The sequence below is a fragment of the Saccostrea echinata genome, unplaced genomic scaffold (genome assembly GCF_033153115.1).
Source record: "Saccostrea echinata isolate AGI-Se365-2 ecotype Australia unplaced genomic scaffold, CSIRO_AGI_Sech_v1 ptg000012l, whole genome shotgun sequence".
Lineage (NCBI taxonomy): Eukaryota > Metazoa > Mollusca > Bivalvia > Ostreida > Ostreidae > Saccostrea > Saccostrea echinata.
In genome coordinates this window covers 12,448,651-12,473,983 of record NW_026889761.1, presented here as the reverse complement: position 1 = coordinate 12,473,983, position 25,333 = coordinate 12,448,651, and the positions used below count along the sequence as shown (strand labels likewise).

Genomic DNA, 25,333 nt, shown 5'->3' with positions numbered 1-25,333 from the left:
GATTTTGTTCTCACCATAGTATAATTCATATAAATGTTCAATAAAGAGATTTCAAAAACTAGCCTCCATGAATGCAGTCTATGAGGCAAATTCTCATTTCAGATTCATAAATATTCAATAAGTGTCAAATAATGACCTTGCGTAGAGAATAGTGATCCAAACTCCCCATAATAAATAAATAACAGAAAATCTTTTCTACATTTTAACTATACATTTTAATTAACAAAACTAGAAATATGCTAGAAAACCAGAAATATGTCCATAGGACATGAATGCCCCGCCGAGGGTATATTAGTAATGCAACATTTTAACACAAATTGAGAAAAGTGAGGTCAAGGTCAAAGGAAAGGTCTAGGTGAAAAAATATTGATGCAGTTGAATAGCTTACATCAGTATGTATCAGCATATGACGTTTGACACTAATTTAAGAAAAGTGAGGTCAAGGTCAAAGGAAAGGTCAAGGTCAAAAAATGTTGATGCAGTTGAAAAGGTTACATCAGTATGTATTAGCATATGAAGTTTGATAAAAATATTGTGAATGGTTTCTTTAAAACTGAGCTAAACACTAATTTAAGAAAAGTGAGGTCAAGGTCAAAAGAAAGGTCAAGGTCAAAAAATATTGATGCAGTTGAATAGTTCTCATCAGTATGTATCAGCATATGAAGTTTGACACTGATTTAAGAAAAGTGAGGTCAAGGTCAAAGGAAAGGTCAAGGTGTTGCGAACAGTCGCAATTTCAAGAACATTTATAGAAATTTAATGAATTGATTTAATTATGTGAAATCTAGAATGTTCTACATATTACTTGAATGAATAATCAAGAATTCTCTAGAATATGTGAGAATATGATGACCTAGAATTTTACAGAACTTTCTATTTCTAGATGTTTCCCTCATAGTATATAAGTGACAATTTTTGTGATCATAGTTCAGATTGAGAAAAAGATTGAGATTAGATTGAAACAAAGATTAAGTATATATCAGAAAACATTCTGAATATCTTAGCCAATGTGGTATTGTGATTGTTAACCCCTGTGGATTTGTTATTTGCCTTTAATCGCCATAATAAATGATAAAGAAGATTTCCGTGTGATTGTGATTTGCCACATTGTTTGGTGCCGGAACCCGGGAGTTGGAACCTGAAATTAAGAAATTATCACGGAAAAGAAGAAGATGTCAACCTCATACTTGAAAGGACTTTGTACAAGGTACAAGAATTTACTTATCAAAGAAATGGTTAAAAGTAAGGCATTTCTTTCATCAGAAGCTGAAGAAGAGGATTTGACAACCAAGTTAAGGCAGGTTCAATCTTCCTTGAGGCGGTTAAAGGACTTTGGTGCAAAACTCGAGGAAACGATGAAAGAACTTTCCATTGCCTTAGAGGGCAAAGTCGACAACGAGTCTGAAATTGAAAAATTTACTGAAGATAGTGAGATGCTGTTTGAATTGCTCTCTGAAGTTACAGAGCACTCTGAAGAACTTCTACTACAAGAAAAAAGACTGGAGCAAATGGACATTCCATATTTGAAGACGGAAGCATCAAATGACCCAAGAATAGACCACATGATAGATCTGCAGACACGAATGCAGGAACAACTTTTGCATTTCAAAGAACTCCAAATTCAGGAATTGCACAGGAAAGAGAAGATTTACAAAGAGAAAGAAACTCCAGTAGTTAAACTTCCAAAGTTTGAACTACCTTCATTTAATGGAGATAAATTAAAATGGAAAGAATTCTGGGACTCCTTTGAAGCTTCAGTGCACAAGAACTCGAGGCTTTCCAACATTGAGAAGTTCAACTACTTGAAAAGTAAAATGGAAGGAACGGCACAATCTGCTATTTCCGGCCTTATGCTCTCCCATGAAAATTATGATGTAGCTCTCTCAATATTGAAGGAACGATTCGGAGATGTGCAGTCTGTAATAAACAAACATTACATGGACCTCATCAACATTAAGCCTGCACTCAATAACACTTCCAGTCTCCGTAGATTACTGGATGAACTAGAAAACCATATGCGTAGTCTAGAAGCCTTGGAACAGGATGTAAATCAAGATGTCTTTGTTTCCATGATAATAACAAAGTTACCAAAGGAAGCCAGATTACAATTAGAAATACAGAAAGGAAAGAAAGAAAAGTGGACTGTGCAAAAGCTGAGAATATTTCTTGATAATTACATAGTAGCCAGAGAGTCTACAGATATGGACAATCTAGACTCTCATGAGAAACAACATGCAAGAAAAACTTCATTACCTGGAATGTCATATGTAAATGAAAGAAAACATACATCTGCAGAAGCATTAACAACATCATTTCAAGAATCACAAAGAAGAAATAAATATGAAAGAAAACATCCCATTTGTATCTTCTGTGAACGAAATCATTGGAGTGATGAATGCAAAGAATTCAGGACAATTGATGAAAGAAAACAGAAGATCAAAGGAAGATGTTACATTTGTCTTAAACCAGGCCATCTGAGCATAGACTGCAAAGTAGACAAACCATGTGTCCATTGCCATCAGACAAAGAAACATCACCGAAGTCTCTGCAATAAGAAGATACAGCTTTTGAGAGAAACCTCACACTTTGTTGAAGCAGAGATTCTTGATTCTGAACCAGTTAACAATATACCAGAAAACAGTCTATTGTCCTCAGGTAGTATGGTGCTAATGCAAACTGCAAGAATTGATGCATCAGATCTGAATGGAAGGAGAGTTGAAACTATTAGAATTCTGATGGACTCTGGGTCTCAAAGAACATATGTTACTGAGGAATTAGCTTCAAGGTTGAATTTGCAGAGGAAAAGAACAGAAGAAATATCACTCATCACCTTTGGATCAACGAAACCGAAGATGGTAAAAACTCCAAATGTATCTTTAAGAATTAAACTAAAGGATGGGCACTACATGAGAATTGACGCAAATGTTGTGCCTCAAATAACTGGATCAATACATAGAAGACCGTTGCCACCTAACATCACTGAAAAGATGCAGCACCAATGGAAACATTTACAATTTGCTGATACTCTACCAAAAACTACAGAAAATTCAACCATAGACATCCTTATTGGAAATGACTATTATCTTGATTTAGTATCATCAGAGAAAATTGAAGTTAACCCTGGACTTTACTTACTATCATCAAAGGTAGGATGGATTCTCACTGGAAGAACACAAGAAAATTTTGAGGCGTCCAGAGATCATTTACATGAAATGCTGATTGTAAATGGAAATAACTTAACAACAGAATATTGCCTACATTCCTCCGTCGATCAATGTTTGCCCTTGAAGCCATCATTGGATGAGTATTGGAACTTGGAAACGATTGGAATCAAAGACCAGCCTCACTCATCAGATGATGACAAGGCTTTGAAAAACTTTACTGATACAATAAAACTAGTCAATGGCAGATACCAAGTCACTTGGCCATGGAAAGATGAGCAACCTGAACTCCCAGAGAACAGAGAACTTGCTTTTGGAAGGTTGAGATCTTTAATTCAAAAACTTAAAAAGAACCCAAAGCTACTTCACAAATATGATGAAATAATTCAGGAGCAGTGCAAGCAAGGCATCATTGAGAAAGTGACAAAAAACAGTGAAGTAAAGAATAGTGTCAAACACTACATACCCCATCATGCTGTTATTGATCCAACAAAACCTACCACAAAAATGCGGATCGTTTATGATGCATCAGCAAAGTTAAAACCAGAGTATAACAGCCTTAATGAATGTCTTTACAGAGGACCAGTGATGCTAAATGATTTGTGTGGACTGTTGTTGAGATTTAGAATGAAAAAGATTGCAATTATTGCTGACATAGAAAAGGCATTTCTGCAGATTGAATTACAAGGAAAAGACAGAGATGTGACAAGATTCTTTTGGTTAAAGAATATTGACACTCCAACAACAGAGAACAATATTCAAGTGTATAGATTTACGAGAGTTCCATTTGGAGTTATATCAAGCCCTTTTCTGTTGGCTGCAACTTTAGATTACCATCTTGGAAACTACAACACTGCAACAGCTGAAAACATAAAAGGTAATATCTATGTAGATAATGTTATCACTGGTGTAGAGTCCGTCTCAGAGGCTAGGAAACTATACACAGATGCTAAAGAAATCTTCAGTGTCATGTCAATGAATTTACGAGAATGGGCATCTAACTCCAAAGAATTTAGTAAGTGTATTCCTCCAGCTGATCAAGCTAACAGAGAAACCATAAAAATTCTTGGTTTATCTTGGAAACTTTCTGAGGACTCCATATTTATAAACAGTCCAAAGGATGAAACTCAGATTCCACCTATCACAAAGAGGAAAGTCCTTCAAAGAATTGCTTCTGTTTTTGATCCACTTGGATTCTTCACCCCAGTTACTTTGAGAACAAAGTTGTTTCTACAAACATTATGGAACCAAAAGAAAGAGTGGGATGAAGAACTGACCAAAGAAGACATACAACAATGGGAAAATATATCCTCAGATCTGGATAATATTCCCATTTCTCATATTCCTCGTTTTATTGGACTTTCTGGTACGGTGACATACAATTTAATGTGCTTTTGTGATGCATCAACGAAAGCGTACGCCTGTTCGGTTTATTTACACCAGAGCAACAATGAAAGAACTTCAGTCAACCTGCTGTTTTCAAAAACTCGATTAGTGCCACTTAAGAAAATAACACTACCTAGATTGGAACTGTTAGCTGTTGTCATTGGAGTCAGATGTGTACACTTTGTTGAACAGCAACTTAAGTTAACTATCACAGAAAAGATCCTTTGGACTGATTCCCAGTGTGTATTGCATTGGATTAGAATGAAGAAACCTCTAACTACTTTTGTGGAAAACAGAGTAAAAGAAATCAGAAACAACAAAGATATCAATTTTCAATATGTATCTACAAAAGATAATCCAGCTGATATTGCAAGCAGAGGAACAACAGTTACAACTCTTCAAGAATTGGAACAATGGTGGAATGGTCCAGAATGGTTGATTAAAAAGAGAGATGACTGGCCTTCATGGAACAGTCAACAAACCTGTAAAGAAGTTCAAAATGCCATAGAATCAGAATGCAAGACTCCAAAGATACTTTATGAAGCTAAACTGATGGCTGGGGAGAGTCCTAACGGAAGTAAAAACAATTCAGATTCCGACTCAACTGGATATCCAAGCATTATTGACTACCACAGATTTTCATCATTTTTACGTCTTATTCGAGTTTTAGCATGGATTCTAAGGTTTATCAAAAGATCGAAGAAAATTCAGATGCATGCGAACCATCTAACTTCCTCAGAACTACAGAATGCCAGAATTCTTGTGATAAAGAATATTCAAACTCAGAATTATAGTGATATCAAAATCGCGCTCAAAGAAAATAGGAGAAACAATTTAGTTAGTCAACTAGGACTGGTATTAGATCAGGAAGGAATTATCAGATGTATTGGAAGACTCGAAGATGCTCAGCTGTCAGAAGGAGCAAGAACTCCCATACTTCTTCCAAGAAAGAACCATGTGACAGGGCTAATTATTGATTACATCCATAAAAAATCATTTCATGTCGGAGTTTCCCAAACGTTATCATTGGTTCGTCAAGAATACTGGATTCCACAGGGAAGATCAGAAGTAAGAAGAATAATACAGAAATGCACAGTCTGTAAGCGGTTTGAGGGTGGTCCTTACAAGATGCCGCTAATGCCTCCACTACCAAAGAAACGTGTAAGTGAATCAGCACCATTTACATACACCGGAGTGGATTACTTTGGACCAATCTTCATTAAAACAGAAACTGGCAGTAAAAAAGGTATGGGTGTGTCTATTTACCTGCTTGGTAGTAAGGGCTATACATCTTGAACTCATGCAGGACATGTCCACAGAACAGTTTTTACTAGGACTTAGAAGATTTATTGCACGTTTTGGCAAGCCAAAACAAATCATCTCTGATAACGGTGCTCAATTCAAACTTGCAAGCCTGGTGTTGGAAAAAGGTTGGGAAAAAGTCACTTCTGATAAAGATGTCCAAAGTTATGTTGCAAATGAAGAGATTCAGTGGCAATTTATTGTGGAACTGGCACCATGGATGGGAGGATTTTATGAACGTCTGGTTGGTGTTGTCAAACGATGCTTAAGAAAAACTATGGGAAAACTCTGTTTAACAAATGAGCAGATGAGAACTATGCTTGCAGAAGCTGAAGCCGTTGTGAATACTAGACCCTTAGTCTACATTGGAGATGATATTAATTCAAACATCACCTTAACTCCAGCACATTTCCTCACTTTGAACCCCAAAATAGGACTTCAAGATAGTGAAAATTTTGATCCCATGGATCCAGACTATGTACCCCATGCAAGCTCTGTGAACACTTTGTTGGCAATTTGGAAGAAAGGTCAACGACTTTTAGATACATTCTGGAAGACATGGAGAGATGAATATCTTCTAAGTCTAAGAGAAAGAACATCTTATAAATTAAAAGGAAAACGAATTCAACACAATAGACCAGTAAAAATTGGTGATGTTGTTCTTATCAAAGAAGATCTACCTAGAGGAAGTTGGAAGATCGGAAAAATTTGCGATTTGACAGTAAGTCAAGATGGTCAGTTCAGATCGGGAAAAGTAATGTTACCCAACAAAAGGACATTAAACCGACCTTTAAATTTACTCTATCCTATAGAATGTAACGATAACTCAGATCATGGTGACAGTGATGCAAATAAGGAAAAACCAACAGTCAGTGATATTCCTCCGTTGCCTAGAGCAAAGAGACAGGCTGCTGAAAAAGCCACAAAACTGATTAAAGAACAATTAAATTCATGACAGACTTTCCTTGGCCTTGGGAGTGTTGCGAACAGTCGCAATTTCAAGAACATTTATAGAAATTTAATGAATTGATTTAATTATGTGAAATCTAGAATGTTCTACATATTACTTGAATGAATAATCAAGAATTCTCTAGAATATGTGAGAATATGATGACCTAGAATTTTACAGAACTTTCTATTTCTAGATGTTTCCCTCATAGTATATAAGTGACAATTTTTGTGATCATAGTTCAGATTGAGAAAAAGATTGAGATTAGATTGAAACAAAGATTAAGTATATATCAGAAAACATTCTGAATATCTTAGCCAATGTGGTATTGTGATTGTTAACCCCTGTGGATTTGTTATTTGCCTTTAATCGCCATAATAAATGATAAAGAAGATTTCCGTGTGATTGTGATTTGCCACACAAGGTCAAAAAATGTTGATGCAGTTGAATAGCTCTCATCAGTATGTATCAGCATATGAAGTTTGATAACACTATCTTGAATGGTATCTTTAAAACTGAGCTAAAACTTATTTCAGAAAAGTGAGGTCAAGGTCAAAGGAAAGGTCAAGGTAAAAAATATTGATGCAGTTGAATAGCTCTCATCATTATGTATCAGCATATGAAGTTTGTTAAAAATATCTTGAATGCTTTCATTAAAACTGAGCTAAACACTAATTTAAGAAAAGTGAGGTCAAGGTCAAAAGAAAGGTCAAGGTCAAAAAACGTTGATGCAGTTGAATAGCTTACATCAGTATGTATCAACAAATGAAGTTTGATTACATTATCTTGAATGGTATCTTTAAAACTGAGCTAAACACTAATTTAAGAAAAGTGAGGTCAAGGTCAAAAGAAAGGTCAAGGTCAAAAAACGTTGATGCAGTTGAATAGCTTACATCAGTATGTATCAACAAATGAAGTTTGATTACATTATCTTGAATGGTATCTTTAAAACTGAGCTAAACACTAATTTAAGAAAAGTGAGGTCAAGGTCAAAAGAAAGGTCAAGGTCAAAAATGTTGTTGCAGTTGAATAGCTTACATCAGTATGCATCAACATATGAAGTTTGATTACACTACCTTGAATGGTATCTTTAAAACTGAGCTAAACACTAATTTAAGAAAAGTGAGGTCAAGGTCAAAGGAAAGGTCAAGGTCAAAAAATGTTGATGCAGTTGCATAGCTCTCATCAATATCTATCAGCATATGAAGTTTGATAAAAATATCTTGAATGGTATCTTTGAAACTGAGCTTTGAACAGAGCTAAACGCAAAGTGTGATGGAAGGACAGACGGAAGGACGGAAGGACAGAAGGACGGAAGGACGGAAGACGGACATGACAAACACTATATGCCCCAGCCATATTCATGGCGGGGCATAATAATATTATACAACATAATAAACTGGTTTGGTGTGTGGTCGTCCGTGTCCCTAGAATGTCTACTACGTCTATGGTTTTGTTCCACACGGTGTTTAGGCTACACTACAGTCTCTTGCCGCTAATGAGGCTCAGACACCCCTCTCCAGTGCCGAGAAAGGTTTACACTTCCCCCTCTCCAGTGCCGAGGAGGTTACACGTCCGTCTTGCGTTCAAGACTATGAGATGTGACTGGTACCGGCCGCCATCTCTACACTACTATACAGGAATGAGACCTGTTAAAATATCATACACAGAATAATATAGACATACAACTTACTCCGTGAGTACAATATGTACAACGCAATAAATGCTTTACTATACAATAGTTATTACAGAACGTAGAACCGACAAATAAAGACACAAACAATCCACCGTACAATTAAGACTCAAACATTTTCGAGTAACTATAAATAACAGAACTTAAAAATATCAAATAGAATAGCTTAAAGTTGCATATTTTAGAAATTCCGTATCTGGGTGTTTTGAGATGTTTACAACTTTATAAAATATTAAAAACAAACACAAATAAGGCTTACCTCAGAGAAGCAGGACCATACAACTAAATTCTAAACAAGTAAAACCCTCAGTGGTCTGCCATGTGTATAAGATAAATCAAACAGATCTTGAGAAGTTTTGAAAACGTCCTTCTCCCAGGACTGCCGTGTCCAAACTCAAGCACGGGCTTACAAATATTTTAAAGGTCCGGTGATTTGAGGTATAAAACAGGGTAACATAAACCCGGTAAAAATGGAGGCTCCCCACAGGTAAATATAAATTGCTTGCGTGTTCGATTAGGAACGTGTAGATTTTAATGTGACAATAAGATAATTAGTTACATAAGCTTACCATTGTAAGATTTATAATTAAGTAATCAGAAAAATATAAATCTTAACTAGAAAGCATTCCTAAAAGTATCATGCATAAAGTTTAGTACATTTAATATATAGAATAGACTTTGCCAGAAACTTGAACCGGTGTTAAAGCTATCGCGCAAGAATATAAAGCGTTATGCGTATTACATGCGATACGGTGTCGGCACTATTTCTCTTCTCTACTAATATCTCAATTCCATATATAAGACGTTTGGTCATCGTCACGGGCTGATGCACACTGACCTAAAAGGCCTAGTGTATACATTGATAGGTATGTCAAACCTGTACTGTCTATGGGGATTTCTATTTCATTCAAGTAATACAAAATGTAACACTAATCGTAAATCAGAAATGAGTAAAAATAATAATTAGTAAAAAAATAAATAAAATCAGGATTGAGTAAATAATGTTTTGACACACACTAATAACTTACACGTTATTACAATCGAACTGCAGTGAGAGACACACATCGAACACTACGAAAGTGGACAATTTGTGGAGACAGTACAAGTTTGGTGGATCCAACGGTAAGTAGAAATAAGCATAAAAACGATTAGAATAAAGTATCCAAATTCTTTTACGAAATACATCCAGAGCACATTCACGCCCTTCCGACATGTTGACAAGTCACTTGACAATCCAGTTTTGCTAAAAATAGATAACATAATTATTTCCATTTTCGTGCGCATGCCTCTCAAAAGGATCGGTTATTATTTTTTTTATTCAATGAATATATTCAATAATTCAAATACATCCTCCTGCTAATTATTTAAAGGTTTTGCAAGAAGTATTTAAAACAAAGAGAAAATGGTCTCTGTCTTTTATGTTCTACACATTTTAACTAGTCTGTATGATATTCTGCAGAACTCCCGGGGGGGGGGGGGGGGGGGGCAGATTTATATATATTACATGAATGTGAGGGTGCATGTTTTCAGATGAATTCTTGCCTTTCTTTCATTTTTCAATGGGGTTAATAGGCAAAATGTAAGCCGGTATATTTGAGGAAATTTCACTTATATATATATATATATATATATATATATATATATATAAAAGCGTACAATTTAAACGTACAAAAATCAGATGTCGAAATAAAGCATAAGCTTGGACACCTGAATTTGTGTAGAATTTCAATCACTTTTATTTATAAAGGTTTCTGTGAACATGATGGAATCTGAGGAAGAGACTTCAGATACAGAGGTGATAATTTTTATTTTTTTATTTTTATTATTTTTTTTATGGTCTGCCCTCTGAAAAAGGATCTCTGTCAGAGTTTCAATTTCATTTAAAAAAAAAAAAAGAAGGCCACCAACCCTGAACCACTTTGAAAAGATGTAAAATGATATAACTTTGTAGTCATTGTGTGTAGAAAAAAAAACAAAAGAAACAAACAAACAAAAATCATCCTGCATCTGATTGATTACAGTGTATGAATTCATCTATATTATAATCATTTCTTCGCCCTTTTCATGTACTATGATTTTTTTAAAAAATCAATTTCTACAAAAAAAGTAGCTTCTGTACTATCATTATTATATGAAGCGGGAAAATGGATTAAATACTTTTTGGAACAATCCATGCACTTTATGCCTTATAAAGAATTTGTGTGAAATAAAAATATTCATATGTATGCATGTAGTCATTTTTTAAGGAAATAAAGGTTCAATATCTCTCAAATTATATTCTTTCATCGTTAATAACTCTATTATTCTCAATAAAAATATGCATGTATACGTAGGAATGTGAAAGTACAGTGGAAAAATTACTACGAGAAATATTTGGTGACGATGATGCAAACGAGACCATGGATCCAGAAGATGTAGATACAGAGGGAGAAAACGACGCAGATGAAGCTATATGGCACGAGTATGAGCCCCCTCTCTCTCTCTCTCTGCGCCACATAATCAAAAGCGCTTATAAAATCTTTATCTATATTTATATACGCTACATTACTCATTTATGTTTGAAGGAGAAACGAGCAAGACGAGGAAATCCATCTTGTAAAGGACAGGAGGTTTATCGTCGGCGAAAGGGAAATTCTCTACCTTATAGAAAGATCAACGTGTTCAGAGTGTGGAGAGCGCATTGATAATTCTACCATACAAGAAGGGGAGAAGATTGCTGCTGGTATAAAATACCAGTACCTCTGCGTTGTATGTATACAAAAAAGAAAAAAACAAATCCAGGTTTCCAATCATCTTTGTGTGATATTTCCATTGATCAAAACATTTATATACGAGAGGTGTCTGACATCAATTAGAAACGAAATAGTTCACTGACTAACCTTATTCTGTAAAAAAAGAAAAAAAAAATGAAAATAAAATGCAATAGAATGAATTTTTTAAAAAGTAAATTGATTATTAGACATAACTACGTTTTGCATTGACCAATTTGAGATCCGTACATATTATAAAAGAATTTAAAATGTATAAGATGATTATAAAAAAAAATACATGTACACTTTAAAAAAACAATCCTGGTCTATTTTACAAAGGATAAACAAAAGTAGAACAGAAGGGTTCATAAAAATAGCATTAGGTGGAGGAAAGTAAATTGAAGAAATTCTTTTATTACACGAATATACAAGACAGGAAAAGGGGTGGGGTATAAACTTACACTTATCTGATCATCTCAATGATTTTGTAATAATTTTGGATGAAAGTTGATTTTATACATTTTTGAAAAATAGAATTCCCACAAGAACAAATGGATTTCGACCCCTTTTTATGGTGGGAAGAGTCTGGTGGCGCTGCTAATACAATTGATGGTACTGTTATCTGGCGCGTCTTGGAGTAAGTTTGCCACCGGAGCGAAGTTTATAAACTTAGTAACAGGGTGTTCCCGTGCATTTTACCATCATCAACTTCTGTATAAGGTAATTTTTTTTTTAAATTTTCAATCAATAATATTTGCAATTAAAAAGGAAATTCAAAGTAGACAAACTAGATATTACTCTCTTTGCAGGAGGCAATAAACAGTTTTTTTGAAAAACATCTGACTAATGTGCATAAAAAATTAGCAAGCAAGCCATTGAGCCTAGCAGTTGACGTCCGATATGACTCACCAGGTACAGGAGATATTTACTCTAATAGCTAAATGAATGTCAGGTTTTAGATATACTGAATAAACAGTAATCTGTTATTTAAAAAAATAGTGATTTTTTTATACAAGTATGTTACAGCTTTTTCAAATAGAAAGGGGGGGGTATTTGAGAAAAAACTGAAAAATTTTGACAATAGAGAAATGAAAGAAAAATGAAGGGAACAGTCCCCACCCACCTACTGGTACTACTAGGATCATGCGCGGATCCAGGAATTTTTTCCAGGGGGGGGGGGGATTCCACCCCAGTCAAAAAAAATCCAACCCAGAAATTTGTTGACAAGCAAAAAAAAAAAAAAAAAAAAAATGTAAACTCGCCGCCCAAACGTGAAAAACCTATATTTCTTGAGGTGGGGGGTGGGGGGGTGTTAGTGGTTGACTTCTTACATTTGACTTTTCGTACCAACTTGACACAGGTCCGCGTTTTCGAGGGGGGTCTGCGTTTTCTAAGTGGGGTCCAAGGTCACTTTTTACTTGGTTTAGTATATAAATTTAATAACTCTGCAAATTCCAGGGGGTCCGGACCCCCCCCCCCCTCTAGATCCGCGCATGAGGATATGTCTGTCATGACAGCAGTAAAAGCCGTGAATTGTCTTGCAGGATTTTCCGCTAACAAAGCAACTTCAGTGTTTATGGACTGCGAAAGTCGGTTGATTGTGCACTTAGATGTTGCAGACTCCAGGGAAGTACAGAGATACAGTCCAAAAATGGAAAAGTTGTTGGTTGAGAGGGGACTGGAGAAGGTTATATACCATTATCCATTGGTGATTTGGGAAATCGTTTCTGATGCCAGCAGAACGATCATTGCTTTGCTAAGTAATAATTTATAATACTTTACTGGAATTATCTGGTATATATTATCTATTCATAATCAGATAAAAGTATATACACGTTCCAATAAAATTTGATTGTCATTTTAGAATCGGATAGGTTTAAACACATTCGCCACAGTTTGGATATTTGGCATAAAGCTAAGAAGCTTGCATATATGTTGGGGGATGCTGCAAAGAAAGCTGCCCATCGCAGTCTATTACCATGGATCCGCCCTACTGTAAACCACTTCTGGTATTGCTGTAGTTCGTGCGGTGGGGATGCCCAAAAACTGGTTAAAAAATGGTTTAAAATACTGCACCATGTTACAAACGAGCATGAATGGTCTGGTGGCAGGTAACCATGCATTATGAAAACATATCCAATGAAACTATTTTGAACTGTTTTAAAAAAAATTGCGATTTTATCTATTTAATTGTAAACTTATAGATGTAATCATGCTAAAGACACAAATACAAGTATGGAAAAGTGGCTTTCTAAGAATTCATCTACTTACACAGAATTTCGGTACGTATTTATTATTTATTGAAGTTAGTGAACAGACGTACGCTCTTTTTACTATCTATACAAACAATTACAGTACAGATCATTAGAAATCATGAATTTTTTTTTATTTCTATATATAGAAAAATCGTCGTAAATAAGGAGTTTACTGGAAACTTCAATTATTACACTACCTGTAGACAAACGTGGGCAATTGAAAATTTCTATTCCCACACTCTCCTGCACTACTGTCCAAAACAAGTGTCATTTGGATTTGACTCCTACGTCATCAGGAACCAACTTGCTGTCATCGACTATAATCACCATCTGGACAGAGAGATTCAGCAAGCAAAGGATGGAACCAGTGTCCCTGTCGTACAATTTTCTCGTAAAACGAAGCAGTGGGTTGCTTATGATAGACGAGTAGCTAAATGTTATACTTATATTCCTGGTACGTAAATAAGATATTTTTTTCATATGTTATGTTAAAAACTAGGGGGTGGGGGGGGGGGGGGTAATGAAATTAATAAAGTATGCATTGCCTTATAAACATGCCGTATTCTTTCTGAATTTGTTTATACATACAGGTTGTATTTATTCTTCCCCCTCCTTTTTTTTGGGGGGGGGGGGGTAAAAATCTATCACTGTAAAGATATAACTAAATTATTCAGTACAATTTTTTTAGATCTCATTGCAAGTTGTTTGAGACAAACATATGGCGCCCGAAGAGAAGCATATACGAAAAGTTTACAAGCAAAAACATTGGATCAAATCGCTACTAATCTCTCTGGAGAAACTACACCGTCATCTAAGGAACTTTTAAACAGCAGAAAAAAAAAGAAAACCTTGTGGTAAGTAACATTTCTCTTTTAATCTGAATCAGAGTATAAAGACTCATAGCCCTTATAGTCCACAGGATTGACTTCAGGAAATCGAAGTCGTATCTGACGACAGACACAGGATGGTACTACAACTCGCCTTCCTGCTCCTAACCGCCCATGCTGCCAGAGTACAAAATTGCGGTATGCCTGGTTCCTGAACGTACTGGCTCTGAAACTAGGATCAAGATTTGTTCGGAAACTCCAGTTCAGAATGTTCGCAATCTCAATAACATCATGTCTGAGACATAGGTTGCGAAATTCTGGCCTCGTGGTGATGCAGTGGGGATGACCACAGCAGATGTTCATCCGTGGGTCAGAGAAAACGGTACACCTCCCACAACAACACCATGAGGCAACACTGAAGTTACCCGAACAAAATCCACTTGTTTCCAAGAGGTATGGGGCCAGTACGTCAGGAAGCAGTGTCGCCGCAACTGATACTCTTGCACGCAACTCCGCCTCTGGCATGGAGGTAATGGCGTTCAGCAATAATGAACAATTTTCATGTTTAAAATAATAAAGACACAGATGCATAAAGTGTGGAATTTAGTTCTGTGTCCGTTGATTCTTGTATAATTTTGGTGTACCTGCAAACTAACTGCCTGACCCTGGTCTCTGTTATTTTCAGGTCTAGCTCTATCTTCCAGCATTTGATTAAGAGAAGGGACACCATCTCCTCCTCTTGAATTCCTTCTGCTATTGTTGGCATATGGGTGAAACCTGGATTGTTGTGGATTTCCTTCTGCTTCCCTGAATTGGCAGTTAGCATTTCTACAGTTTGTGCAGCCCCTTCTCCTGCATACACAACTTTTGCACTGCCCTCTATTTTGGCATGCACAACAATTTATCTATGAAAGCAGATAAAATACATTATCAATAAGCCTGGAAGAGAGAGAGAGAGAGAGACAGAGAGAGAGAGAGAGAGAGAGTATCAAACAGCTTATTTTGTAAAAACTTATTTCTCTTAAATACACGTATATATCAGGTCATGCATTTATAATTACCATTTAAATTATTGGGTGTTTTTTTTTGTTTTTGTTTTTTTGTTTTTTTTTTTTTGTATGAAGAAAAACGGTATGTACATGTTTTGTGTTGTAGGTTTCTGTCAAACATTAGTTATTATGGATTTTGTATGGCGTTATTTTCGTACATATATGGAAGAAATATTTTACATGTGTAATAACAGTACAAGTTGTACATATTTGTTGGAAACTTTTTGATGTTTGTACTATCTAATTTTTTTTTAATGAAGAAAAGCTTTATTTTGATCAAGAAAAATACAACTTCAATATACGTGTACATATGTGTTTTGTCCTTTTTCATATTAGTTAGGAAAAAAGGAGGCCTACAAATATTTTTATATAACCTCCAATATTTTTTTTTACTCAATTTTTCTTCAAATCTGTAGCTAACAGGATCTTGGTAAAAATCGATTACAACTACATAAGTAACATTTAAAACCACACCTTACAATGCGGTGAATCCTGCTTTTATATATTATTACTTTTTTTCAAAGATAAAATGCAATCATCAGGAAAATGGTCAATAATAACCGATCCCATTGAGAGGCATGCGCACGAAAATGGAAATTATGTTATCTATTTTTAGCAAAACTGGATTGTCAAGTGACTTGTCAGCATGTCGGAAGGGCGTGAATGTGTTCTGGATGTATTTCGTAAAAGAATTTGGATACTTTATTCTGATCGTTTTTATGCTTATTTCTACTTACCGTTGGATCCATCAAACTTGTACTGTCTCCACAAATTGTCCACTTTCGTAGTGTTCGATGTGTGTCTCTCACTGCAGTTCGATTGTAATAACGTGTAAGTTATTAGTGTGTGTCAAAACATTATTTACTCAATCCTGATTTTATTTATTTTTTTTACTAATTATTATTTTTATTCATTTCTGATTTACGATTAGTGTTACATTTTGTATTACTTGAATGAAATAGAAATCCCCACAGACAGTACAGGTTTGACATACCTATCAATGTATACACTAGGCCTTTTAGGTCAGTGTGCATCAGCCCGTGACGATGACCAAACGTCTTATATATGGAATTGAGATATTAGTAGAGAAGAGAAATAGTGCCGACACCGTATCGCATGTAATACGCATAACGCTTTATATTCTTGCGCGATAGCTTTAACGTAGAATATTGACCCGGGTTGAAAATTGACCTGGATTCATTTTTCAACGTTGAAAATCGACCCTGTTGAATATTGACTCCAACTACAGAGTTTGTTTAACGTGATTTATCTGTATCTATTTATTATGAATTCAGTTTTCAAAATTTTCATTTTTCCAGAATAATAAAAATAGGTCGGAGATCATCCAGAATACAAATGTACGTTTTTGATCAACTACACGATTCAACTTATTTTCATATTTGAGGCCACGGTTGTCCATGACAACCTTACTTGTAACATCACTTTCTTAATTTCACAGCATCTATTATTTTTCAACATAAATTGCATGTATGTATATTTACTGCCACTTTATAATTTTAAACATATTATAAGTGAGTTTAATTAATTTATTCATTGTTTATTATATCTATATTTTACAGCGCTTTAGAGTAATTCTAGAATTATGTTTAGCGCCTTATAAATTTTCGTATAATAAAAAATACAAATTGAAGATAAACTACAAGAATGATGATCTACTGGACCCCTTTATTCCCTACTTCTTCCTGCATCTTTTGTTATTTACAGCTTACTAACTGTAAACATAGGGCGATTTTGTATCATGGGTTAAATTTTCTCAAAATTTATGGCGGCTTATTTCGACTTGTCAGCTGTTTATGTAATCTTGTCCGATATTTACGTCAACATGTCAGATCTTATGTCAACTTGTCCAATTACAATCATCATGACTATAAACTCGGTATCCTGTTATCAAATTGTTTTAAAATAGGATCGATATTAAAAAAAATAAGTAGTAGCATTTGGAAAGATTTTCATGGATTATTCCAATTTTGGTAACCATGGTAAAAATGATCATAGAAAAATAAAACAGAGAATAGTGTATTTGATGTATTTCTACAATTGCTATTTATAAAAGTTTAATGGAATTAATTCAAAACTGCAGGGGTATAGTAATTTGAAAGAATTTCACACACTGTTATATTTTAGTACAAGGTAACCATGGGGACACCATTCATCTAGATTAGGCGCTGATGTAGAGAATAACGTATTTTCATATATATAGTCTACTTCTGTACCACGTTTCATTGAAACTGGGTCAAAACTTTTGGAGGCGTGGTATTCAAAACACAGTATACATACAGAATTATTAAAGATGGTCATTTTTCTATCAATTAACATGTACATGTATTTTATTACCATGTTTATAACCTAGAATAGTTTTTTAAATTTTTTTATAAGATGGAAATTCTCTTGAAGTTTTGACCTGGTTTGAAGCAAGAACCAAGAGGCATAGAAACGCTCTTGTCAATAATTGTAGAATTAGACCAAAAATCGAAGTGTCTATATGTTCCAAGGTGCTGTAGCAGTTCTAGATCTCAATGTGTGCTAGATGGTTATCATACACCATTATACTGGGCAAAGCAGAAAATTACAATACCAGGTATCTATCTTAACCTGTTTTTTAGGTTGCACAAACCTCTATTCCAAGCTTTATAAAATAAACTGACAAAACTTTATGAATGAAGGCAAAATTAAAATATCGGTATATCTAAGACAGTTTTTTCTATATATATGACCATGAAATTTCAAATAAATTACAATAATTCAGAACTTCTTTTAGGTCAACATATGTGTGGCCGCAGAATTCATCAACTGACAAGGTTTGGTGATCTTAGGCTTCAGAGTAAGCTACACATTAAAAACAAGAGGCCCATGGGCTACAACGCTCACATGACTCCCCATGGCCTATCTGTTCATCATATTTTTAAGAAATATATCAATAGTCACATGACATTTTTAACCCCATTTGATGGTCCCAACCTATCCCCAAAGGGTCATGGTTTAACCCACCGGTAATTTGAATCAATATATCCCGTTGAATATTAGGTATCATTATGACTAATCCTCCTGTTCTGCAAAAGAAGTAAACATGCTCTAGATAAAAACATCTCCCTGATTTTAGCCTTACTTTAACCCCAGGACCTCTTCTTTGAAGAAAAAATTGAATCTACATAACTTCATGTTTTCAAAAGAATGCAATTTAGAGTGGTCCTGCTAATTTTTAAGATACTGATCCCCGACTGTGATCCCGGGGGGGGGGGGGGGGGGGGCTCTTTGCATTATTCACACATACTTAAATCTGCACTACCTATGAATGCTTGCATATTTATATAATAGTAATCCTTGCCCTCCTTTCTTGAAAGAAAGATTTTCAAACATTTTCCCTATATATACTCAGGATTTTTTTTTATCCTCTGTTGTGGCCCCACCCTACTCCCTGGGGGCCATGATTGAACAAAATTGTACCTGGATTTCCTGAGGATGATTGCACCTTAATTTTACTAACCATGACCCTCCTATTCTTAAAATAATAATTTAATTAAAACATATTTTCCCATATACATGTATAAAACCCTGTCACCATACTTATTTACAGTACCGCTGGCATGTGCAATCAAAAATGATCTTATTTACATGCCTGAAACATAAACACATTAGCCAGTTAGAACACATGTGACTTGACAGTTGCATTACAATTTACATGTAGTTTTAATCACATTTACATGTATACAGTTGCATTACAATTTAGTTTTAATCACATTTCCATGTATACAATTAATATAAACATACAATATTATCACATATGACATTAATGATAGACATATACATGTATCAGAGAAATATTATACATTTTTTTTTATTTGAGATAAAATATCAGGTAGCTTTGTCATTGTCTCTTATTTTAAAATACCATTCGTTGTATATGATTCATTCCATTACAAGGTGCAATTAAAAACTTGAGCCTTAACGTAAATACATTTGGTCATCTGAGAATTGATAAACAAAATCACCAATGAGAGTTAGTATCACGTACAAGTCTTTATTAAGATTATATAAGGTGATGTTGAATCTAGTTTAAATACTCATATTGTCTTTTCTATGGTTTGTTTTTAATATCCTACAGGACAGCTATGGTCATGATGGATCTCGGGCATCTGCTACACCAGCAGGAACCTTGACCTCAAGTCCATCCATATCTTTTGTCACAATGACTTGGCAACCTAATCTAGATCTGTAAAAATGAAAGAAAAATTCATCATAACCTTTGCAATGATTTTGTTGAATTCCTATCAGAACTTGTCATCATATCTTAAAGGACCAATAACAGTTCTTCTTACAGGTAAACTTTTAGCCAGATTTAATAACTTATGTGAACTAATCCAAAGAGGCCTAAAGACCAAAACACCAATCCAAGTTCCATTACTGTTTCTGATGAATCAAATATATAAACATTGAGGTTATCCAACAACCATTTTGTTACAGCTGTGTGAGAGAGAGAAAGAATGGACGATAATTAAATTGAAATTAAACTTCTTGACAAATTATTCTTTTTGAAAGTTTAGGGTTAGAAAAAAATAGCAGTTTTCTTATGGATCAGTTATGGCCTCCAACTGTTTAAATACCCACGTATCAGTAAGGCCATATGCGAGGTCCAACATGTCTAATTCCTCGTCTGTGGGTTTGTCTGGAATCCGATCATAATCCTCTTTAGAGAAGATGAGATGACATGTGGAGCAGGCCAGGGTTCCCTCACAAGCACCTGCCACAAATCAATAATACAAATGTCATTTACAAACAGAGGATTTCAAGATTTATCACAGCAATATCATAAAAATGAACAGCTTGGGAAAATGTCAGCTGAAGTCACTATCTTTTTTTGAGACAGAAAAGTTATATGATTTCATGTTTAAATTTTTCATTTTTTTAATGAAAGTTGAAAGTTCACATGGTAGACAAAACAGATTGTATATGAAAGGAAAAAATGCCATTCATTGCAGACATATGTCAGTATCTTTGTCATATATGATGAATTTTTTTTTTAATATATGATACAACGCAAACATAACCTTCTAAATGATATTACTAGGTACCATATATAAAAAGAAAAGAGTAACTTTAAATGACATCTATAGTATATTCAGTCTGAATAAGTCTGAAAAAAGTTCTTAAAAAACCCTATAAAACAAATATTTATTAAATAGGAGTAATTTTTTCCCATGAAGTCATTATGCTTTGTAAATAAGTTCTCATAAAATTTAAAACGGGGTAATGAACAACTAACCAAATCCATCAATATCTATATCATTGTCTACAATGATATCCAGAAGATTTTCGCCCACTTTGGAGTTCGCTGAAACCTTGCTGCCGTCGGGCATTACAAAGTGGACAGTGACTCTGGAATAGAATTGGCTAAATAAAAAGCTATTCAAATAGTTATAAGATTCTGCAGTATTAAATACAATGAAATGATAAGACCTCATACAAAACACCATTCAAAAAATATTTTTTTAATAATAATCTATATTGTACGTAGTAAATATATGTATAATTCATAAAATTTTGGTACCCAGCAAGCCTGGAAAATTTATCACGTGTAAATATAATTCAAAAAGTAAATCCTATAGTTTATACATTTGTTCAATATTAAAAGGAACTTTTTCTCTAATATCATTTATACAGTGTGCCTCGCATCTGAGTATGAAACAAACACTGACTATAGTAGGGCTTGGACGATACAACTTTTTCTATATCGATATGTATCACGATATTTTAGCCACGATAATATGTATCAAGATATGTTGAATTGGTTATAAAATATTTTTTGTATTGAAATGAAAGAAACAATTCTTTACAAATAAGAATAATTTATTCAAAGAAGTTGTATATCTGTTGTAAAACAAAATCATATATCTTAGTGGTATTAATTATTATGTATTTCATATTTAACCCAAAATGTTATGTAAACAAACAAAAACATAAGTCAGAATTTTTTGCGATATTTCGATATTTCAACATAATTATGTATCGATATGTGTATCATCCTCACATTGAATTGATATTATCGATATCTCAATATATCATCCCAGCCCTAAATGATAGTGAAAACTGACAATGTTATGCTTATTTATATGTTGTTATCAACTGAGTAAGTGATATATATTTTAATACAATCTTTATTGTATATTAAAGAATGAACGATCACTGAAATAAAAATCCTTGTCATACAATGTAGTAATACTCACAAATATACTCATATCATAACATTTATGAACAGTAGAATAACAATTATATTACAAGTGTCAATTATTATTCAAAACTGGTCTTTGATATCTCAAACCCTCAGGTATCTTGAATTTCGTTGTCAATTTTGCCCAATTCATGATATGGAACCTTGTATTTTTCTATCAAAAACTGGGAAAATAAGATACTTTTCTTCACAATATCTACTTCAAAATCACTCAAGAAGACCCCTGCCACAATAAATCAAAAGCATTTACGTTTTTTCCTACACAAAATGTACAGTCTCTTTTCATATACAATTTTCTTAATCTCTCATGTAATACAAGAGGGGAAAACCATAAAACTGTAAACAACTTTATCAATTTTTGACCAAACCATATGATTCAGCTGACATTCCCCAAAAGCACATATGGCTATACCTTCCAGCTCCACGTCACTGTCAATGGCGACATCCAGAAAGGATGTACCAGGTTTAGTTTTGGCTACTATTGTATCCCCGTCCCGATCAATGAAGCTTATTGTCACCCTACTAAATTACATGAAAATTGAGGTATGTCATAATATTCTTTTAACTTTCAGCATCTTCAGTGACAATTCATATGGACATTGGACATATTCAAAATCAGCTGCAAACTGAAAATTTAATGAAATTTTTGTTCAAATTGAATAGGGACTATAAAATTATACTCACATTTTTGGGGCAAACTTATTGGAGCAAAAGAAATGCTACATTTAATTGCATAATAATCATGATAATTACATGTATTTTGAGAACTGCCATGGAAACACAGGTATAATGTGATATCATGAATGACTAGACTGCACTTTATCAGTGCAACCAGGTAAAGTGCAGTTGTCCCACATAATTACTTACTAACTAAGGCTATCAGAGGCAGTTTATAGAATGTTCCATCAGTTAAATGATATTTTTACAGACTAAGTTTAATGATAGCAGTCAGTGCGTAAGTTTTTTGGGGTCAAATAGAATATTCGGTTCTATGTTATTGAGAACACAGAGGACCAAATTTTATTAGGCGATAAACCTAATGTATGGAAGTGAAACATAGGAAAATGCAGAACCAAGGAAATTTTACAGTCCATGTGGCTTTAATCACCCTCATTTACATACTTTGAATTGTGCAATATTTAAAAAACAAAAAAAAAATGTTTTAGGACTCTCTGTCAAAATAGTAAAAATCAAAACCGAACACTGAGACATTGGACATTTCGGTCCGGTGCAAAAAATTGATACATCAGACATGAGGCACTGTACATTGGTCAGGTCCGATGGTCCATTGTCTTTCGCATAAACTGATAGCATTTGTCATGGGTAAGGGGCAGACAATTCTAACCTAGAACTTATCATACTATGACCAGTTAAGAGAGGTTTGAATGTCAACATGGAATGTCGAATTTTTCCTTTTTATGTTTGGAAGGAACATGAAAAACGACCATAAATAGGTTGGTTTGTTTGAGGCAGTATCTGCTTGCAGACCTCAGATAAAATGAACTCTTTATGTTTTTGGAGAAATATTAGAGTCAAAGTTAAAGGGAATTGATTGAGACTGGTAGTAACACATCTTTTTTTAATTAAAGGTTCAATTTCAATAAAAACCAAAATGCAGTTTTAGAGAAAATTCGAAATAAATACCCTTAAAATAGTGTTTAAATTTCCAAAAGACAAAAAATCTTTATCAAGAGTCGTGAAGTTTTTTTTATAACAAATTTTAGTGAATAAACTTTAATTGATCATTCAGTGGTCATCCATGCAAAACAATATAACATTCTTATGTAATTTATATCTGAAGGATACCTGAATTTTCAAAGGGCTACTTACGTTTCATTTGCTAATGGTTTGGGAGATGTAGAAAACATTCCAAAGTGCTCAGGTTTATAGAGAGCTCTCCGTCGCAATATCAATGGAACAGTTGTGGCATTAAATCGCTGGAAAAAGGATGCAAATCTGGGTAATACGAAGCGTGTGACATTTTTCGCTGCCATGTTTCTTCAATTCGACCACTGAATGTCGATCCCGATTGAAATAGAAAGCCAACAGCTTGAGTACCGAGAATATTACAGATTGCAGTGACTGGAAAGTATTATTGGTTAATAGCCTTTTTAAAAGCAAGAAAGCATTTAAAGCTTATTCTCGGCGCAAAGATTTTCTTTGCTACATGTACATGTAGATTTCATCTAGTTTATGGTTGACAAGTTCTTTTTATCATTTCAGACACGTAATACATGTACATGTATCGTTTTTGAAAGTGAGGAAAGAGGGGTGGGGTGGGGGCAACTTATACCTGAAAAAAAAAGACAAGAAAAAGATAAAGAAAAAAGGGAAATTATCCAAACTCGAAATTCCTATTTCTGTGGGGAGGGGGGATTCACACTTCTTTCACACTCAAATTTTATTGATACATTACCGCATTACCCTGACGCCTGACTTGACTATACTACAACAAATAAAGTGTATGTATGTGTGGATAAGTGGGTGGGAGAACCAGCCTTTCAATTAAGATTTCCAACATTAACTAAGCTAAATTTGAAAAAAAAAAAAGTATGCAGCCCCCCCCCCCTCCGATACTACTTGCCTGCAACAGTTCAACTGACAGAAGAACATTAGTACAGAAAAAGAATATTTGAAGATGACCATCTAATGTAGTGTCAACTTGATACACGACCAATCACAGGACTGTCGAAAAGGAGAGATGGGGTGCCAGTACGCCCCTTTTAAAAAATTCCAAAATTATTTTTGAAACAAATTAATCCATCATAATTTTTATTCCTGTATAAACTTATTTTGCTTGGATTTCCTTATTTATCATTAAAAAAAGATGACTTGCGGAATGCGAGTAATGCAAAACCCATCAAAAATGATACTGACCTACTTACATACAAAAATTTCTGACTTCAGGATACTCGTCCCAGCCCTCCACCACAATCCTAGGCCCTTTCTAGAGACCTTGTGACGACCTTTAAGCCCTATTCTGCGGTCTGGACTCTGGACCCGGCGGTCGTATGACTTTGTACAATTTTGGTAGACTAGAGTGCTAAGTGTTTTTAACAATGCAAATATACAATTAGCCTGTGAGATGTGTCATATTACTCATACAGTATTTTTTTGGTGGCAGTAAATAAAAAAAAAAACTAATATGAATAAATTTTGTATTTATTCAAAATACAATAAGACTGAATGATGTCTATGAGTTACAGGCACGTGGCAAGATGGGGAGGGGGATCTGGAACCCACCCGAACCCCCCCTTTTTTTTTGCTTGTTTGAATGTTTTTCAGGAAGATTGTGAATTATGTTCTGGCTCCTCCCTTTCAAAAACGATGCTATGTGACTGAGTAAATGAAAAACTTTTCAAAGATGTGACGTAATTAATTTCACTATCTAGCCAAATTAAATTAGCCCCACCTCGGATCAGAAGCAATTGGCCTATAGACCTATACCCGTATCACAAAAATTAATAAATAATATCAATATATTAATATCGTTCCCCACGATAAATTAAAGTCCAGGATTTTTGACATCATTAACAACTGCTTTTTCAATAAAAATGGAACTCGTATATTTATTTACCTTGCCATTGGTCATTTGCAAAATTATTTCTTAAAAACATTCTGATTGTAAACACAAGTGCTCTGAAGTTGATATTAAAAAGATGCTTGAGTTTCTGATTGACAATATCTAAGTGGTTTTTAGTGACCAGGTCTTCC

The 25,333-nt window shown here is 34.4% G+C and overlaps 5 protein-coding genes across 5 annotated transcripts; 3 read left to right on the top strand and 2 right to left on the bottom strand.

The window, feature by feature from the left end:
• Window positions 1–1,232: 1,232 nt before the first annotated feature.
• On the top strand, window positions 1,233–5,843 carry LOC133185014 (uncharacterized). The gene has a single exon (XM_061320079.1). It carries the CDS (start codon window positions 1,233–1,235, stop codon window positions 5,841–5,843), a length of 4,611 nt encoding a protein of 1,536 aa, XP_061176063.1.
• Window positions 5,844–5,856: 13 nt separating this feature from the next.
• On the top strand, window positions 5,857–6,804 carry LOC133185013 (uncharacterized). Its single transcript, XM_061320078.1, has one exon. It carries the CDS (start codon window positions 5,857–5,859, stop codon window positions 6,802–6,804), a length of 948 nt encoding a protein of 315 aa, XP_061176062.1.
• Window positions 6,805–10,933: 4,129 nt separating this feature from the next.
• Window positions 10,934–13,958, top strand: LOC133185012 (uncharacterized). Its single transcript, XM_061320077.1, has 8 exons — window positions 10,934–10,938; window positions 11,056–11,239; window positions 11,776–11,961; window positions 12,051–12,153; window positions 12,786–13,001; window positions 13,106–13,352; window positions 13,446–13,523; window positions 13,643–13,958. Exons 1-8 carry the CDS (start codon window positions 10,934–10,936, stop codon window positions 13,956–13,958), a joined length of 1,335 nt encoding a protein of 444 aa, XP_061176061.1.
• A 410-nt stretch (window positions 13,959–14,368) lies between these two features.
• On the bottom strand, window positions 14,369–14,848 carry LOC133185011 (P2X purinoceptor 7-like). Its single transcript, XM_061320076.1, has one exon. The coding sequence runs from the start codon at window positions 14,846–14,848 to the stop codon at window positions 14,369–14,371; it is 480 nt and encodes a 159-aa protein (XP_061176060.1).
• A 4,543-nt stretch (window positions 14,849–19,391) lies between these two features.
• On the bottom strand, window positions 19,392–23,613 carry LOC133185954 (adrenodoxin-like). The gene is made up of 4 exons (XM_061321239.1): window positions 23,450–23,613; window positions 20,654–20,766; window positions 19,999–20,131; window positions 19,392–19,603 (listed from the first exon to the last, which is right to left on the bottom strand). Exons 1-4 carry the CDS (start codon window positions 23,611–23,613, stop codon window positions 19,507–19,509), a joined length of 507 nt encoding a protein of 168 aa, XP_061177223.1. The 3' UTR covers window positions 19,392–19,506.
• Window positions 23,614–25,333: the final 1,720 nt, after the last annotated feature.